Source organism: Oncorhynchus mykiss, chromosome 12, assembly GCF_013265735.2.
Source record: "Oncorhynchus mykiss isolate Arlee chromosome 12, USDA_OmykA_1.1, whole genome shotgun sequence".
Lineage (NCBI taxonomy): Eukaryota > Metazoa > Chordata > Actinopteri > Salmoniformes > Salmonidae > Oncorhynchus > Oncorhynchus mykiss.
In genome coordinates, this window is record NC_048576.1 from 16,580,209 (window position 1) to 16,598,582 (window position 18,374).

At 42.5% G+C, this 18,374-nt stretch overlaps 1 protein-coding gene across 5 annotated transcripts; it reads left to right on the forward strand.

The window, feature by feature from the left end:
• Positions 1-2,818: 2,818 nt before the first annotated feature.
• LOC110537065 (protein lin-54 homolog) lies at positions 2,819-18,133 on the forward strand. 5 transcript variants are annotated; one of them, XM_036937048.1, is made up of 14 exons: positions 2,819-2,891; positions 5,372-6,137; positions 6,623-6,734; positions 6,953-7,065; positions 8,473-8,601; positions 8,826-9,027; positions 9,230-9,303; positions 9,448-9,642; positions 9,721-9,812; positions 10,018-10,089; positions 10,246-10,348; positions 10,546-10,683; positions 14,248-14,450; positions 14,707-18,133. In XM_036937048.1, exons 2-14 carry the CDS (start codon positions 5,403-5,405, stop codon positions 14,900-14,902), a joined length of 2,364 nt encoding a protein of 787 aa, XP_036792943.1. In that variant the 5' UTR covers positions 2,819-2,891; positions 5,372-5,402; the 3' UTR covers positions 14,903-18,133. The 5 variants fall into 5 exon arrangements, with proteins under 5 accessions (XP_036792943.1, XP_021478466.2, XP_021478465.2 ...); XM_021622791.2 differs by having other exon boundaries at positions 2,880-3,018; XM_021622790.2 differs by lacking the exon at positions 2,819-2,891 and adding an exon at positions 2,902-3,077.
• Positions 18,134-18,374: the final 241 nt, after the last annotated feature.

The window sequence follows — 18,374 nt, forward strand, 5'->3', positions numbered from 1 at the left end:
GGCGTTGAGCCACCATGAGCCGCCGGAACAGTTTCAATGCGCCTTTAAGACCCTTCTTTCAAAGTCACTGAGATCTCTTATTCTAGCCATGGTAGCCAAAATATTGGGCAACTGTACATTTTTATACATGATACTAAGCATGATGGGATTTTAATTAACTAAAACCACACCTGTGCAGAAGCACCTGCTTTCAATATACTGAGTGGGTTAGATTATCTGTCCCAGGTTACCCTGGTGGGAGGCTAAAAATCAATACATATTTATTTGTCACATGTGCCATAAACAACAGGTGTAGACTAACAGTGAAATGCTTACTTACATACAGGCCCTTCCTAACAATGCAGAGAGAAAAATAGAGAAATAATTTAAAAATACGAATTTACGGAATAAATACAGAATGAGTAACGATAACTTGGCTATATACACAGGGTAGCAGTACTGAGTCAATGTGCAGGGGTATGAGGTAATTGAGGTAGATATGTACATATAACCAGGAATAGGGTGACTATGCAACAGGATAGCAAATTAACAGTAGCAGCAGCATATGTGATGAATCAAAGGAGTTAGTGCAAAAAGGGTCAATGCAGATAGTCCGGGTAGTTATTTGGTTAACTATTTAACTAACTATTTAGCAGTCTTATGGCTTGGGGGTAGAAGCTTTTCATGGTCCTGTTAGTTTCAGACTTGGCATGACATTTCCACCTTTAGATTTTGTGGCATAGAAAGTTAAGATATCAGACAGGGGAGGAGATATTAATAATACTCTGAGTAAAAGAGAATGTTTTGGGATTTTCACCCTCCAGACATTATTTCCTAAAGGACTTAATGATGAAATGCCTATGTATGTTATGTTGTGAATTTGCACATGAAATATGTGTCTCTTGTAGATTATTCTGACGTTTTTCGTATGATGTACCCTATGACTAATGAAAACTTGCTATGTCCTCATTGAGATTTTACAGACGTGTTTAATACGCCTTATTCATACACTTTTGTAATATTTATGAAATGCATATTGTTATATTTGGTAGCACTTATTTATTTTTCCTTTGCCTCCAACCCCCTTCGATGTGTAGAACGGATGTGGGTGGGGCCAGATCCACATAATGATGTAACTTTCAAAAAATCCCAAAAGCTCTGATGAAGGCCGTGTGGCTGATACGTAAGCTTATTAAAGATCGGTGATACTATCAAGAGCAGTGTGCTGTTTCCTTTTTCATTCAGTTTCAGACTTGGTGCATTGGTACCGCTTGCCGTGCGGTAGCAGAGAGAACAGTCTATGACTTGGGTGACTGGAGTCTTTGATAAAAAATGTTTTAGCTTTCCTCTGACACTGCCTGGTATAGAGGTCCTGGATGGCAGGAAGCTTGGCCCCAGTGATGTACTGGGCCGTATGCACTACATTCTGTAACGCCTTGCGGTCAGATGCCAAGCAGTTGCCATACCAGGCAGTGATGCAGCCAGTTAAGATGCTCTCAATGGTGCAGCTGTAGAACTTTTTGGGGATCTGAGGGCCAATGCCTAATATTTTCAGCCTCCTGAAGGGGGAAGAGGCGTTGTCGTACCTTCTTCAAGACAGTGTGGGTGTGTGTGGACCATAATAATTCCTTAGTGATGTGGACACTGAGGAATGTGTTAATTATATTACCACCCTACCTTAAATTATTGGGCTTGAGTTACTGTAATGATGTTTTCCATACTGTTTAATTAGCATATTAACTACCTAATTTGCATAATACTGCATATTCATTTAATACATTTTACTTGTATTTGAATCATCTCTGTGTTCTACACCAACCCTGAAAATGTCATAACAATATGACCACCCTATCTGGAAATATTGGACAAAAAGTGTTGAATTTAAGATTTCAGACAGGTGCTTTATTGATAACAGATTATCAATGACCTGTCCGCAACCTTTTCGACCTTTTCCGATCACTTCAAAAAAATCTCAGCAATGGAAATCCTATCCTCATGAAATGCGGAATTGCTGTGTTCCCAAGAAGCTGCTCTTACAACATGGAATACAAAGTATCCCCCTGTGAACACACTGGTTGAATCAATGTCGTTTTCACTTCATTTAAATGACGTTGAAACAACGTGGAATAGACCTTGATTTGACGTCTGTGCCCAGTGGGATAACACAATAACCACATTGAGTAGGATTATGTTTTCACATGCAAATGTTATTGCTTTTGATTAAAAAAAACGCTTTTTCTGCCTTCCCAATGAAAAAAGGCAATAAGACAATAAGAACATATGTTTGATGGAAAATACATGTTTGTTTCTGGACGATGCATCATTGCTACCTTGATAACAGCAGATTACTGTTCGATTTGAGGATGGCCAACTCCCTTACCGCTTTTACCCGTTTGCGTCATGGGTCTAGACTGTGACGTATGTAATCCCTGAATTGCCGAAGCTGTGTATTGGCTTTGGAGCCAACGGTCGGACATATTGGCACTCCCTAGTAAGAGTAGTTCATATTTCAAGGACAAAATGACATGTCTTTTTTTGTTGCAGTTGGGCCTGTAACATTAGTCATCTCTAAAAATTATACTTATATTTTTTCTGTTTAGCTCACATAATATAATTTAACAGTATGCATGAAGGTGTCTGTAATATAATAAATGTGGCAAAAACGAATGTAAACGTTAACAAATGATGACGGCTCATAGCGCCCCTTATTAGAAATATAGTGTATATATACATCATTTGGTGCACCGCGGCTCAGGTTAATTAATACAATTTGCCTCGCTCTATAACCCTCATTTACTCAAGTGTTTCCTTTATTTTGTCAGTGCCTACCGAGTTGTTGTGTAGATCTATCACACGCTGAGAGCGAGGCCGGAAGTACTTCGATCAATGACGCGCCATGTGGTTGTCAAGGAGTGCGTGACATTATTATGGGATGTTGGGGGTGAAATGGCGCTCGGCGCGGTATTTTGAACAATCGTCTACATTTCTGTGCTTTTTACCGATATGTTGCTCCGCCTGTATGGACCGGTGAAAGAGTATGTGAGTTAAGGCGTTTCGAGACACTAAAAATAATAGCTTCAAGGGGAAAAACAAACCACGTAAGAATCTGTTCGCTGTGTGAAAGGGGCAATACTTTGTGTTGCTGCTGGCTAGGCTTGCTAGCTAGCTAACAGCTGATGATATCAATTTGGCCAGTTAGCAGACAGCTAGCAGCATATGAAGATACAATATATAGTAACGTTACTTGTAGTATGTACTTACAAACTGTGGAAATACCTTATTCTAGTTAGCTAACGTAGCTTTGTTATAGGATTCATGTTGTTGAAGCAATATGAAGTTGGAAATATCCATTAACTTTATTCACCATTCATTCGGATAAAGGAAACTAACGTTGCATATATTTCATAGATAATTATTATTTTATTGATGTTTGAGAGTTACATTGATTATTCAGCCTGTAGCTTTGTGTGACTATAATTACCTAAAATTCATTGCAAATGCAGCCCTCTAGATAGTTTCCAGCACTCCGACAGATGGACAGCAATTTCTGATTTTGCTAAGCCAGTTTGCCATTCGGGCCTGTCATTGTTTAGCTTCCAGAGGTTAATGCCGCTGTAGTAATCCTGTCTATTCAATATTGGCTAGACGGAAAAATACCTTCCTAGTATAATCTGTGTGTCTGCTTTGTGAAATGACTTGAAGGCAGCTGGGGCTTTGACTGTCAAATAGTCAGATGATTACGTCGAGGGTTCCTCTCAAGGTTTCTTTCTTCCAAAAGGAAGTCATATCCCCATTTGATTTAGGTCTCTGGGGGTTTGTTATTTGACAAATGACTATTAAGTGTTGGTCTAATGAATGTTCTTATTCTACATTTGAATAGGTTTACCAAAAACACATAACAGAAAAGTTTTCACATGTGGACATTTGAGAGAATTAAGATGTATTATTCGTGACGTTATTTACGTAAGTTGTATAGTTCTACACAGTACACAGAGTATCATGCAAGTATTTACATGCTCATAAGGCTTGTTACAGTATGTGACACAAGGCAGAGAACTCTTAATATTATTACTGTGTTGCACTACCAGGTAATCAATCTATCGCAAGCTGTGACCCCATTACTTTATTGGTAAACAAGATTCCTGACATGGGCGTTCATATCTATTGCTCGTTCTTCCTCTCATCTCTTTAGTTGAACTCATGACGAGGTGAAAATGGCGGATATTTCGAAATCCAACCCGGCCTGAAAATAGAAACGTAGCTAGCAAGCTATAGCTGGTCGTTTTCACAGTGCTGCTCCTGTCACAAATTCATGATTTTGACAGGCTGCTTAATAGTTGAGAACAAAAAGCAGGCCCCGATCATATATCCTATCGAAAATTGAGGGGATGAACATCGACCCCCTCCCCCTAGTTTATCAACTTGTATATTATCCTATCTGTCTTATTTTGCGTATGCCGGAGGTAGGACAAAGATTCATTTTCTGGGATGTCCAAAGCGGCCTAGCCAAGCTAACTAACCAGCTATCTACACCTCCGCTATGCAATCCATGACATGTTAGCCAAACTATTTAATTGGCACCGTTCGAGATTCGGCGGATTGTGTTGCAAAGTAGGCTTTTGATCTAGTTGTGTTGCAATCAAAGTTAGGATCATAACGTCGTTGCATAAACATGTTTGTTATTGTTCTTGGTGGCTAGCTAAACTAACGTTAGCGTATTCAGCTTCGTTTAGCTAGCTAGCTAGTGTTAACGACCATAGAAAGCACTGTTAGTTACCGCTGCAGAGCCATTGCAACACTGCTAATGCTAGCTAAACAGATTATTTATGAATTTATATTGTAACGTCAAGTACTTGATTTTCTATTGCCTGTGTGTGTGTTCTGTAACACCCTTTTCATTGCTTATGAATTCATCGCTGTCTTTGAAACTATTTGGTGTATTTGCGCTTGTGTTTTTGATAGTAGATGTATAAATCTAATATATTCACTAATGTCACACTGCATGTTTTGGCTGTATATTGTGAATAACATCATTCAAATCCATGGTGATTTGCGCCTTCCATTGTCTTTGCAGTGGTGTGTGTGTGCAACATCATATGCAGGAATTGGTCATTCTGTTTTAGGCTTCTCACTGTATTTTGGTCACATAGAAAATACTTTTGTAATTGTTCTTGGTTGCCTAACAATTGCTTATGGGCACTAACCAAGAGGTATAAAAGCCTATTGTTAGAAATGCACATTTTTAGCCCAAGTAGCAGCTATCTATATCTGTTTTATAATGTACTGGTACTTTCCTGTCAGTCATTCTACTGAAAGAACAGTTGTTTAACACATCCAATGGCTTGGTGGAGCTATTGGACTGACATTCTGATGCTTCCTGTTCTGTTTCCAGTAGTGACTGAGCTGAGTGTAAACCTGCAGACATGGACGTGGTGTCGCCAGAGCTGAACAGTCTGCTCCCTGATGAGATCATGGACACAGAGGCCATCATCATGGATGACGACCCCCCCGCCGAGTCCCCTGCAGCCTCTGGCCAATCACAGCCTAGTGACGACTCACCAGTCCCCATGGAAACGGATGTGCCCGCTGTCCCAGAGATCGTAAGCCTGTGTTCGGACGCCCCTCCAACCCAGCTGACCCAAGCCGGGACCACCTCCACCCCCACAGGTTCCACCCTCTGTAGCACCACCTCTGCTACCCAGCTCCTCCTCACCTCTTCTACGGTTTCATCCTCCTCCCTCACCTTGCGACCCGCCACAGCCTCCACCCTAACCTCAACCACCCCTAAAACCACCAGCAGCCTCTCCCGGGTTAGTCTCACCTCGGGGAGCTTACAGAAGCTCTCAGCCCCCTTCACCCTCTCAGCCAACCACCAGATCATCCTCAACAAGGTGGCCTCTTCGCCAGGCGCAGACACCACTAGGTCCCAAGGCACCACCACCACTACCACTACTCCAGGGGGCCAGCAGTTCATGGTGACGGCCATAGGAAAGTCTGGCCAGCCTATTGTCCTGCAGCTGCCCCACACAGGCTCCAAGTCTGCCTCAGTGCAGGGTCTGGGGGAGGCCAAGGCCAACCCGCAGCATTTCAAGGTGGTGACGGTCAGCTCGGCCAGTCAGGTATCCACCCTGCAGGCCCAGCAGCTGAAGACTGTACAGGTGAGACCTGTTTGTTTACTTGTTTATTGACTTGTTTACCTTTTTGTCTCAAGGGTCTGGATTCTTTGCAATTCATCAGAAAGTAATTCAGTGTCTTTAGAAAAGCTGTGCTCACATTGTGTAGTGAGGAGATTCATTTAGCTATGTGTTGTCATGAAGAGCCTTATAAGGCTGGAAATCAATCCCCAACTGTAACCCCTCCACAAACACCTTATGTGATCATCTTCATTTCAAGTACACTCACATGCATTTACTTGGTTGGTGAAAGGAGGGGTTACAATTCCACATCATTGCTATTTACATAGAGAAAAAATACATTTATTGGCATGTCCAAACCTAGGTATTGAAATTACTAAATAAACATTCTGAAGCAAATACTATAACAATTTTTTATGGTGGATGATGTTGACGGGCTTTATAGGTCTGGGCTTGATCTCTAAGCTGTAGTTTGTGCAGTGAAGGTAAATGAACATGTTTCTCAATAGATTGCTAAGAAAACTCAGGTGTCTTCGGCTGGACCAATCAAGTTTGTCTTCACTAAAGCTGTCAACAACAAAGGTCTGACTGCCCAGACATCAGTATCCAATGTCATTACAGGTAATCCCCCTGACATGCTCTTCATATTGACATCTTCATAGAAAGAATGCTTGGTTTCCAATGTGCCACACACACCCATGGATAGCTGTGTAATTGAAAGTTCAGACTATTATAACTGCTTTGAGCCATAGAAATGTATATAGACTTTGATCCCTGCCCCAATTGTTTCTGACCTTATCGTTGTGATTCTGTGCCCTTCCCTAACCCCACCCACCCAGGTCGGGTCCTGTCCACAGGCAGCCCGGTGACCCCCCCACGGACCATCACCCTCTCTGAGACCCTCGGCTCCAGCAGCAAGATCGCCATCTCCCCCCTCAAGTCGCCCAGCAAGGTCAGACATGCTGCCACTCAATCCCTCTGACCCCACTTTGAGTGAGGGAGAGAGAACCAGTGCAGTTTCAGGGTCTGACATTAGAGTGGCCTCCTGGCCCGGGGCCAGTAAACGCATTTCCAGTCAGTGGATCTCCTTTTTGCGTTCCAGTTCAACGTATACTTGCTCTGTCGCAGTCTACCATTGAAGACTACATACGTAAAAGTCATGTTATTTCTATTTGCGCAATATGATTATGATTAGCCATTCACTAAAGCACCACCACGCTGCCGTGAGTCACAACGTCTTGAGAAGTACAAGAGTTCGGCACGCGCAAGCACGGCACAGCGCAAGCTTTCCAGAGCAAAAACAAGCACCCATCAATCTACTCGCTCAGCTTATTTATTTTAACTAAGGAAAGTGATTTGAAAAAGTGAACATACTAGCAATATACTGGCTACTGTTGATAGTCTGCAAAAGACACTTTAGCATTTGTCTTGGCTAGTCTACCGTAGCCAGGTCAATATCTTTTGAAGCCAATTCTCTTAAAGGAGCATTGTCCTATTTTGAGATGATACATTTTTTTTTAGAAAATCATCTCAAAAGGACATACTTTAGAAACAATAATGAATGCAGTTAATACATTTTAAATTGTAAATAATAGAGTAATGACTTGCATTGTACAAAACGTTAGGAACACCTTCCCACTATTGAGTTGTGCTCAGAACAGCCTCAATACGTTGGGGTATGTACTCTGCAAGGTGTCGAAAGCGTTCCACAGGGATTCTGGCCCATGTTGACTCCAGTGCTTCCAACAGGTGTGTCATAGTTGGTTGGATGTCCTTTGGGTGGTGGACCATTCTGAATACACACAGGAAACTGTTGAGTGTGAAACCCAGCAGCATTGCAGTTCTTGACACACTCAAACCGGTGCACCTACTACCATACCCTATTCAAAGGCACTTAAATATTTTCTTTCCCATTCACCTGCTAAATGGCACACAAACACAATCCATGTCTTAAGGCTTGAACATCCTTATTTAACCTGCCTCCTCCTCTTCACCTACACTGATTGAAGTGTATTTAACAGGTGACATCAATAAAGGATCATAGCTTTCACCTGGATTCACCTGGTCAGTCTGTCATGGAAAGAGCAGGTGTTCCTAATGCTTTGTACACTCAGTGAATATTACACCACTATTTAATACATATCATAATAACCAAATCTAGCATATTTAATAGCTGCATATAAAGAGAAAGCATGCCAACCTATAGGTCCCGCATGACCCCAATCCATTTAGAAACTATACCATGTCTGGGTCAGTGAGTGGGACCCTGAGTTTTCTCCCATTTTGTGTTTGGATGACAACTTGGAGCTATTGACATGTATTAGTAAACATATCATTCTGTTTTCTCTTTGTGTGACAGTTGACGGTGGTGTCGGTGGCCTCACAGGTCCCCAACTCCCCTCAGAAGTCAGTGTCTCTGCCTCTCAACATGGCCCACCTGGGACATCAGATACTATTACAACAGTCTACAGCCACCTCCCCAGCCAAGGTAGTCTCAACCCATTCTACTGCGCAGCTACAACTAGCTTTTATAACAGTGTTTCTCAACTGTGGTCCTCCTCTCTGACCCCCAGAACTGCAAATTTTTTGTTTTATTCAAACACTGGAACACCTGATTCAACTAGCCAACTAATCACCAAGACCTTGATCATCAGGTATGCTACTGCTGATGCTCTTGGGAATAATCTTGACTGTTTTCTCCCCTCCTCGCAGACCATGAAGCCTGTGCAGACTGTGACGGTGGGAGGGGTGGGCGCCCCCCAATTTAAGACCATCTTTCCCCTGTCCACCCCATCCAACGTGCAGCAGATCCAGGTGCCAGGCAGCCGCTTTCACTACGTCAGGCTGGTCACTGCCACCACGGGCAGCAGCACGGGACATGCCGGCAGCCCCATCACTAACTCATCCATGACAGGTAGGAGCCAGACTCCCAACTCACCATCCATACAGAGTGGCAAGGAAAGGATTTTAGGTCCAAACAGTGCCATAAATATATAGTGTATATACAACAACAATTTTTTTTAAGAAAAAAATTACTAAATTAGTAAGGGCATAAATCAGAGAACATGTTTTTGTTCCATTGGGTGTGAACATTTAAAGGTTTTTTCCTTCCACAGCCAAGCCCATGGTGGTCAACACAACCCAAGTCAGGATGTCTGTCCCCATTGTCCCAGCACAGACAATGAAGCAGGTAAAACACACGTGACACGAACACACTACTTACTTACAGATTGAATTGCTCCCCTAATCATACATTCACTCAGCCACGACAACATGCACTATCAATAAGGTGAGTGTAATTGAACGAACCTTCATTGTTCTCCTCCTCTCTCAGGTGGTGCCTAAGCCCTTGACATCGTCAGGCCAGGTGCTGACCACTCAGACCCAGCAAAGGTTGATCATGCCCGCCACATCGCTACCCCAGATTCAGCCCAACCTCACCAATCTACCCCCGGGTACTGTATTGGCGCCTGCCCCTGGCTCTGGGAACATGGGCTACGCCGTGCTGCCCGCACAATACGTCACACAGGTACAGGGCTGGAATGTGTGTTGAATGCATTTTAAACGTGTGTGTTTGTGCTCTCACAGTTCTCTCTCCCTTCTCCAGCTCCAGCAGTCGGCGTATGTGACTCTGGCCAGCAGCTCTGGGTTCTCCACCCCTACAGGCATCCAGACTCAGGCCAGACTGCCTCTCAATGGGTAAGCACAACACCACACAGGAAATTCCCAGCTGGAGTATGATCTGTGGTTTGATGGCAAAGAAGTCCTTGCCAGTAGAATAAGTCAGTACAATAAAGCACCTTTGTTTGAAGGTTTTAAATTCCTTTTGATATGAAATGTTATGACAACGTTGTAATAAACTCACTGCCCTGACTAATTATAAGCATATTCCCTTCTCCCACAGCTTATCAACATCAGGCGCTGCCTTCAGACCACGGAAGCCCTGTAACTGCACCAAATCTCAGTGTCTCAAACTGTACGTACTATAATAACTTACAGGGAACTCAACTATTGATGTTTAACAGGATTCCTGCTTTAAAAAGTAAATGTCCTGTATTTAGACGTGTAGACGTCATTTGAGATGGGCCTAACCTCTAGCTGTCTATGTTGTGTCTGAATGCTCTCTCTGCAGGTACTGTGACTGTTTTGCCAACGGGGAGTTCTGTCAGAACTGTAACTGTACCAACTGCTTCAACAACCTGGAACACGAGACGGACCGAGCTAAAGCCATCAAGGTGAGGAACAAGACCTCAGATTTGACTCAACTTTATTTGTCTCACCTTATTCTTCCTTTGTGTGAAAGAAAAGCTTGGTGTGACAAATGTGCTCTTTGATTCGTGATATGATTTGGCCTTGTGTAATAAATAACTGTCTGTTATATCTGACTCCTTGTGTACAGAGTTGTTTTAAAAGGAGTGTATCATTTCCCCAGGCATGTCTGGACCGTAACCCGGAGGCGTTCAAGCCCAAGATCGGTAAAGGTAAAGAGGGCGAGTCGGACCGCAGACACAGCAAAGGTTGCAACTGTAAACGCTCAGGCTGCCTGAAGAACTACTGCGAGTGTTACGAGGTGGGTCTCTCTCTCTCTCTCTCTCTCTCTCTCTCTTTCTCTTTCTCTCTTTCTCTCTCAAGTGAAATGGTACAATCAGTAAACATTACACTCACAAAAGTTTCAAAGCAATGGAGATGTCATATTATGGCTGTGAACAGTGTTGTAATGATGTACAAAAGGGAAAATAAATGAACATAAATATGGGTTGTATTTACAATGGTGTTTGTTCTTCACTGGTTGCCTTTTCTTGTGGCAACAGGTCACAAATCTTGCTGCTTTGATGGCACACTGGTATTTCACCCAGTAGATATGAGTTATTTTCAAATTCTTTGTAGGTCTGTGCAATCTTTATTTAATTTTTTTTATTTAACTAGTCAGTTAAGAACAAATTCTTATTTACAATGATGGCCTACCAGGGAACAATGGGTTAACTGCCTTGTTCGAGGGCAGAACGACAGATTTTTACCTTGTCGGGATTCGATCCAGCAACTTTTCGGTTACTGGACCAACGCTCTAACCACTAAGCTACCTGCCACCCCAATCTTAGAGAAATATGTGTCTAATATGGTCAAACATTTGGCAGGATGTTAGGAAGTGCAGCTCAGTTTCCACCTCATTTTGTGGGCAATGTGCACTATGTGCCTACGGCGGTCTCTCTCAATAGCAAAGCTATGCTACTGTCTGTACATAGTCAAAGCTTTCCTTAATTTTGGGTCAGTCAGTTTAGGGCCAAATAGCATTCTAGTTTGTTCTCTTTTTTTGTAAACTCTTTCCAAATGTGTCAAGTAATTATCTTTTTCTTTTCTCATGATTTTGTTGGGTCTAATTGTGTTGCTGTCCTGGGGCTCTGTGGGGTGTGTTTATGTTTGTGAACAGAGCCCCAGGACCAGCTTGCTTAGGGGACTCTTCTCCAGGTTCATCTCTCTGTAGGTGATGGCTTTGTTATGGAAGGTTTGGAAATCGCTTCCTTTGAGGTGGTTGTAGAATTTAACGGCTATTTTCTGGATTTTGATAATTAGGGGATATCGGCCTAATTCTGCTCTGCATGTATATTTGGTGTTTTACGTTGGACATGGAGGATGTTTTTGCAGAATTCTTCATGCAGTGTCTCAATTTGGTGTTTGTCCCATTTTGTGAATTATTTTTGTTGGTGAGCGGACCCAAACCGCAGAGAGCAAGGGGTTCTAAAACTGAGTCAAGTATTTTTTTTTCCAGATCCTGACTGGGTTGTTGATTTTTATGTTCCTTTTGATGGCATAGAAGGCCCTTCTTGCCTTGTCTCTTAGATTGTTCACAGCCTTGTGGAAGTTGCCTGTGGCGCTGATGTTTAGGCCGAGGTACGTATAGTTTGTGTAAATTAGGGTGTGCAGGGTGAATACGTGGTCTGTTGTAATTGGAGAGTCCAGTTGGTTCTGGTATTCTTTAATAGCTTATTCTAAGATATGTATTTGATCATGGACATGTTTTTTGCTGTTTGAATTTTGTTATAGAACCAAAAGGATTGGAGAAATGGTTATCCATACATCTCCATTTTGAATAGATGCAGTGCATTCCGAAAGTATACAGGCCCCTTGACTTTTTCCACATTTTGTTACGTTACAGCCTTATTCTAAAATGGATTCAATTGTTTTTCCCCCCTCATCAATCTACACACAATACCTCATAATGACAAAGCAAAAACTGTTTTTTAGAAATTTTAGCAAACTTATAAAAAATAAAATGGAAATATTACATTTACGTAAGTATTCAGACCCTTTACTCAGTACTTTGTTGAAGCATCTTTGGCAGCGATTACTGCCTTGAGTCTTCTTGGGTATGACACTACAAGCTTGGCACACCTGTATTTAGAGTTTCTCCCATTCTTTTCTGCAAATCGTCTCAAGCTCTTTCAGGTTGGATGGAGAGCATCGCTTGTCGTATAATATTCTAATCAAGTGAGGGAGACTCATTTCTTCAACAATCCCCCGATTGAGGCCACTGTGTTCTTGGGGACCATCAATGCTGCAGACATTTTCTTTGTACCCTTCCCCAGTTCTGTGCCTCGACACAATCCTGTCTCTGAGCTCTATGGACAATTCCTTCCACCTCATGGCTTGGTTTTTGCTCCGACATGCACTGTCAACTGTGGGACGTTATATAGACAGGTGTGTGCCTTTCCAAATCAAGTTATAAAAACATCTCAAGGAAGATCAGTGTAAACAGGATGCACCTGAGTTCAATTTCAGGTCTGAAAGCAAAGGGTCTAAATATTTATGTAAATACGGTATTTCTGTTTTGCAACAACAACAAAAAAGTCCATAAACCTGTTTTCGCTTTGTCATTATGGGTTATTGTTTGTAGATTGAGGATTGTATTTAATCCATTTTAGAATAAGGGTGTAATGTAACAATGTGGAGCATGTGAAGGGATCTGAATACTTTCTGAATTAACTAACTCTTTGTGTTTGTTCCAATTTTCCCGGAAGTGGTTAGATTCCATGGATTCTTGAATTGCATTGTGTTTATTTCTGACGTGATGTTCCTTTTTCTGTAATGTGTCAATGATTCACCATAGTGAAGGTGTAGGCTCAGGTTTTCTGCATCTGTTTTTGGTTGGACAGGTTTCTCAATTTCTTTCGTAGGTTTTGCATTCTTCATCAAACCATTTGTCATTGTTTTTTTTATTTTCTTAGGTTGCCTGCTCTCAATTTTTAGGTTTGATAGGGAAGCTGAAATGACAAATATACTGTTTAGGCTTTCTACTGCCAAGTTTACACCTTCACTAAATACAGTGAAATGTTTTGTCCAGGAAGTTATCTAAAAGGAATTGAATTTGCTGTTGCCTAATTGTTCGGTTTTTTCCCGGTAGGTTTCTACACTACTTTCATTCCATCTATAGCATTTCTTAATATTATTCAGTTCCTTTGGCTTTGATGCCTCTACTTGAACAGAGCAATATTCAATCATAACTATGATTTTGCTGATAGGGGTGTCAGTGGGCTGACTGAACACTCTGAGAGACTGGGTTGAAGTCAGTGATAAAGTAATCTACAGTACTACTGCCAAGGGGCGAGCTGTAGGTGTACCTACCATAGGAGTCTCCTCGACGCCTACCATTTACTATGTACATACCCAGCGTGCAACAGAGCTCCAGGAGTTGTTTTATTATTTTATTTAACTAGTTGTGACTGGGGGGGGGGGGGGGGGGGTAAGGGCTGTGATCTGGGTGTATGTCCTCTTGGCGTGGCTTCTCTTGATGCAGGTCCTTCAGGAAGGGGTCTCGCAGGTCTGGGATGGTGTCTTGGCGGGATATCTGTTGCTCCTGTGTGAGGTGCTGGGGCTGCGGTTGAGGGTGACTTCCTTCAGGGTCCTGGCAAAAGTTGGGATTGCTGCCTTGTAGAGGTGGACCTGGTCGTAAAGACTGTTCAAGTCCAGGGTGGACTATAACGTTGTACTCTGTTCTATTATATGTTGCATGCCACTTTACATCAGGGGTGGCCAGTCTTATCCCTGAAGTGGTGGGTGCAGGCTTCTGGTCCGACCTACTAGTAGCACACCACGTTCTTGGTCACGCCTGCTTATTTATTGAGACTCTCTCTGCCAGGCCAAGATCATGTGCTCGTCTACCTGTAAGTGTGTGGGCTGTAAGAACTTTGAAGAGAGCCCTGAGAGGAAGACTCTGATGCACCTGGCCGACGCAGCTGAGGTCAGAGTTCAACAACAGACGGCAGCCAAGACCAAGCTGTCATCACAGATCTCAGACCTGCTTACACGGACCACTCCCGCCATCACCAGCGGAGGGGGGAGGTAAGACTCCCTCCCTCTCTACACTCGGCCTCTCCAGCCTCACCCCTTCTCTACTCACCCCCTCTCCTCAACGCATCTTCTCTAGATTTATTTTTTCTATCCTTAACGCCACCTCCCTCTCACCCCCCTCTCCAGCCTCGGCTCCCCATCTCTCCAGCCTCGGCTCCCCCTCTCTCCAGCCTCGGTTCTGTACTCCCCATCTATGTTGTATCTTGTTCTAGAGCAGTGGCTAATCTCTTCATCCTCTCTCAACCAGGATGCCCTATACGTTTGTGACGAAGGAGGTGGCGGAGGTGACATGCGAGTGTCTGCTGGAGCAGGCTGAGCAGGCAGAGCTGAACCAGCAGCCCCAGGCCACCGCAGAGAGGATGATCCTGGAGGAGTTTGGACGCTGCCTCATGAGGATCATCAGCTCGGCGGGAAAGACAGACTATCCCTCCATCAACTGCTAGGCTAGGTCCAAGGGCTCTCTCAATTTGCCTCTCACCCAGCGCAGAGAGAACTCGTTCCTGGGAGACTGAAAGGGTGGCCCCCTTTCTCCCCAAGCCCCAGAGCTAAACATTGGTACTGGCGAGTGGTGGTGATCCCTGGAGGTCCTTGGTTTCTCGGTCTCCCAGGCTAGCTATCCCCATAGACATTGGATTGGGAGGAGAGTGGACTGCCCCGTCAACTGTTACCTAGCTAGACCCAGCACCAGGAGGCAAGGACAGCCCTGTGCAATGCTTACCCAGCCTCAGAGCTCTAGCATTGGGAGAACTAAGGGACATTAATTGCTATGGCGCTGGTGCTGCTCCTTCTTCACAGTTAGTGGGAACAGCCTTGGTTGAAGGGAGGGGCTGTCCCCATGCCTGCCTGAAAAAACAAGGATTGTGGGAGAGACTTGGCAGAGAAAGAAGTGCAAGGGTAGAGCAAACGAGCGGGACCAGGATTTGGGTTTTAACCAGTTCTTGGTTTCGGTGCACCCTCTGACTGAGTGGAATAGCACAGTTTGTTTGTGTTTTTGGAAGGGGGTTGTTTTAGACTTACCGTGCACACTTTTTGATAATAGCTATTTTTACATGTTTTGTTTTTTTCTTCTAATGTATTTTATTTCTACCATCATATCATGGCTCTGTTTGTCCCTCTCCTTCTCTCTGGTGTGATATTAACATGTTTTAATCATTTCTGATGATTCTTCAGTTAGTAGCCCAGGTTCTAATCATGATGCTGATATCTCTACAGTTGCTAGCTTTTACTGTAGCCCACAAGATACCCCCACTATTTATTTTCCTCAACCACCGTTTCAACTTGTGCTTATAAAAATGTCTAAGAACAAATTCTAAATTCCCACTTTTGATTTTATCATGGATATGGATTCTATTTACCATTTTTAAACAAATAATTGGTAACTATTTAAATTTGCATTCGCCAAACTGTGTTTTGGGGTAGCATACAGTCCTGTTTCTGACACTTTCAGGTAGGGTAAAGTTCCACAATATCAAATCCAAGTTATTTGCTCTGCTAAAGTGCTTATGGTACTCTAAACTCGAAATTAATTGTGAAGTTAGGAAAGTTGTCCACTTATTAGATAAATAGGAATATTGGAATCTAAGTGACCCTACTTTAACTTCTTTGTGAATAACAAAGATGTAGAGTAATGTATGTAGAATAGTGTTGGATCACTGTCAAGGGACAGATTGTTTGATTGGATAATGAATCTAGCCATAGTATCACTGTATGTCAGGAGCACTGCAACTATTTTAGCATAGCAGAGTGCCTTTAGTCTACAGTGAGCTGATGATTGGGCATGGTAACATTTTTCTACAATGTCATCATGGATTAGGCTACCAGGTAACACATGATTTGGCCTCTGTGTGTCACACTAACTCTGCCCATCAAGTATGTATTCAACAGCATCTGGGTGGTGTTTCTAAAACCCGTATTATCATGTCCACTAGTCTGGCTAACACACAACTCTCAAGTCCTCCTGACTTCAGTCTGGAATGGCTCCTCCATGTTGGCACAATGCGTCGATAATGAAGAGGGCTGTGTTTTTACTGGTTGGTTCTCTTCTGTATTATTCTCACTCAAACTCCAACATGCATGGCCACACAGCCCCCTGAGCGCTGCCCCTTCCATTACAATGGTTTTATTTAAAAAACAACGAGAGGTCTCAACCTCTGAGGGGGAAAAATCACATTTGATTGAACCAATCAAAGCCATCGCTCAATTTCTGAGTGAATATTGCATTAATGGCCTTCTTTCCAGACCAGTGTACGACAGCTGTCCCTGTGCTGTGGGTCGTGCCAGCCAGGCTACATTTCCCCCTCACAAAGCCAATCCCTCTCTGTTTTTGTATTGGGGTGAGTCTTGTGTGTGTTTGGGTGTTGTTTTTTAAATACTGTTATTAGTAGATTTATTTCCCCCCAGGATACCTTTGCCTTACGTTCCCCAGTCTGCTCAGGGCATTGAAGGACTTTTACTACGTTGTCAATTGTTTCCCCCAATGTTGTTGAAGACGCACACATACTTATTAAAACACGTTCAAGATCTATCAAAAGCAGGCGTTTGTTGATATAGATTGCCCTTGTCCAAAAGAGCATGACCATGTTATACACCATCACTCATCCTTTTTACAGTTGTAATCATCCCTATGCACTGAAAACTTTGTTTATTGTATGGCTGATCTTGCTGGATGCTGAGGTTATTACAAAATTGCTGTACAGGAGCATCAACAATTGGTTTGAGTAGCGTGATGCATCCCTAATAAAACACATTTCTCTAGGCCCTGTTCAGGAGGGTGCAATGTTACAGAACGTTCAGATAGAAATGTATTGTGTAGAACTAATAGTGGTATTTCAGGTAGAGGATTGGAATTATTGGCACTATGTTACATTTCTATTTGTAACATTTGTTGAGTCTCCCCTCATTGAATACAGCCCTAGTATCCATTGTCAACCCACAAAGTGGGATGTTTCAAAGGGCTTCCAATAGTTGAGCACAAACAGAAGGCTGCTCTGAAAGTGCTCTGCCCAGCTCACTCCCTTAATCTGATGTTGAAGGGTGGTGGGAAATTGCTTTTAGATTGTCTTCTAACAGAGAGAAATGTAACATCAAAAATACATTTATATTATCAATAAAACTAAACAGCAAAGTTGTGCTCTGTCTGTGAACAGAAAAGTTTCTATCAAATCTATATATTTCAGGAGAAACCTAGCCTTCTATCAGGTAACCTAACCCATGGCATCTGGTAGTGCTCTGTACACTAGACAAAACAATAAACCTTTGTACCTTCTCAATGTTTGCAATATCAGGCTTTTTTCACTGAGGGAATCTCTGTACTGAACTGATCTGTGTAAATCTGTTACCTGCTGCCCCTCCATGTATAAAAGCCCCTGTGCAACAGCTCAGTAGTACTACTTGGTTGTTTGATTGTATATCGTATGTTAAGTGACCATTGCCTGTATTACTTTTTAGGTGAAATCATGTTTGTCTTTTTTCTTATGTCACCATTCTTGTAAACATCTCTTTCTGTCTGGAATTATTTATCTCATGTTATCCTGACTATAACACAGTATCACCAAAATTAAAGTACTTTTAATTATTTTCAGATTTATATTGAGTAAAGCCTATGTAAGATGTTGTGACTGTAATGTAAGCAAAATACAAAGCAAATAAAATTTATACAGTTCTGTAAAAAAAAATGTTTTCTCAATCTTTGCACTAAATTGCATTCATTTTCTAATTTCAGATGTCTGATTGTTTTAGACAATAACAAGTTGATTTGTACGTGATTGATGCTATGCATTAACACTACACTGTAATTGTAACACTTGGATGTGTAAAATATTTTATAGAAGTCCCGCCTTGTGTTTTTCCTACATTGCTTTGCTGTGTATATAATGCGCATGCGCATTAAACGAGAGTTTTTGCCGCTTCCCTTTC

Bases quoted from the DNA above. Each gene is read 5' to 3' on its own strand.
- LOC110537065 (XM_036937048.1), top strand. From the start codon at position 5,403: ATGGACGTGGTGTCGCCAGAGCTGAACAGTCTGCTCCCTGATGAGATC. The intron at 6,735-6,952 runs GTAATCCCCCTG...CCACCCACCCAG, and splicing joins AGTATCCAATGTCATTACAG to GTCGGGTCCTGTCCACAGGC. The intron at 9,028-9,229 runs GTAGGAGCCAGA...TTCCTTCCACAG, and splicing joins CACTAACTCATCCATGACAG to CCAAGCCCATGGTGGTCAAC.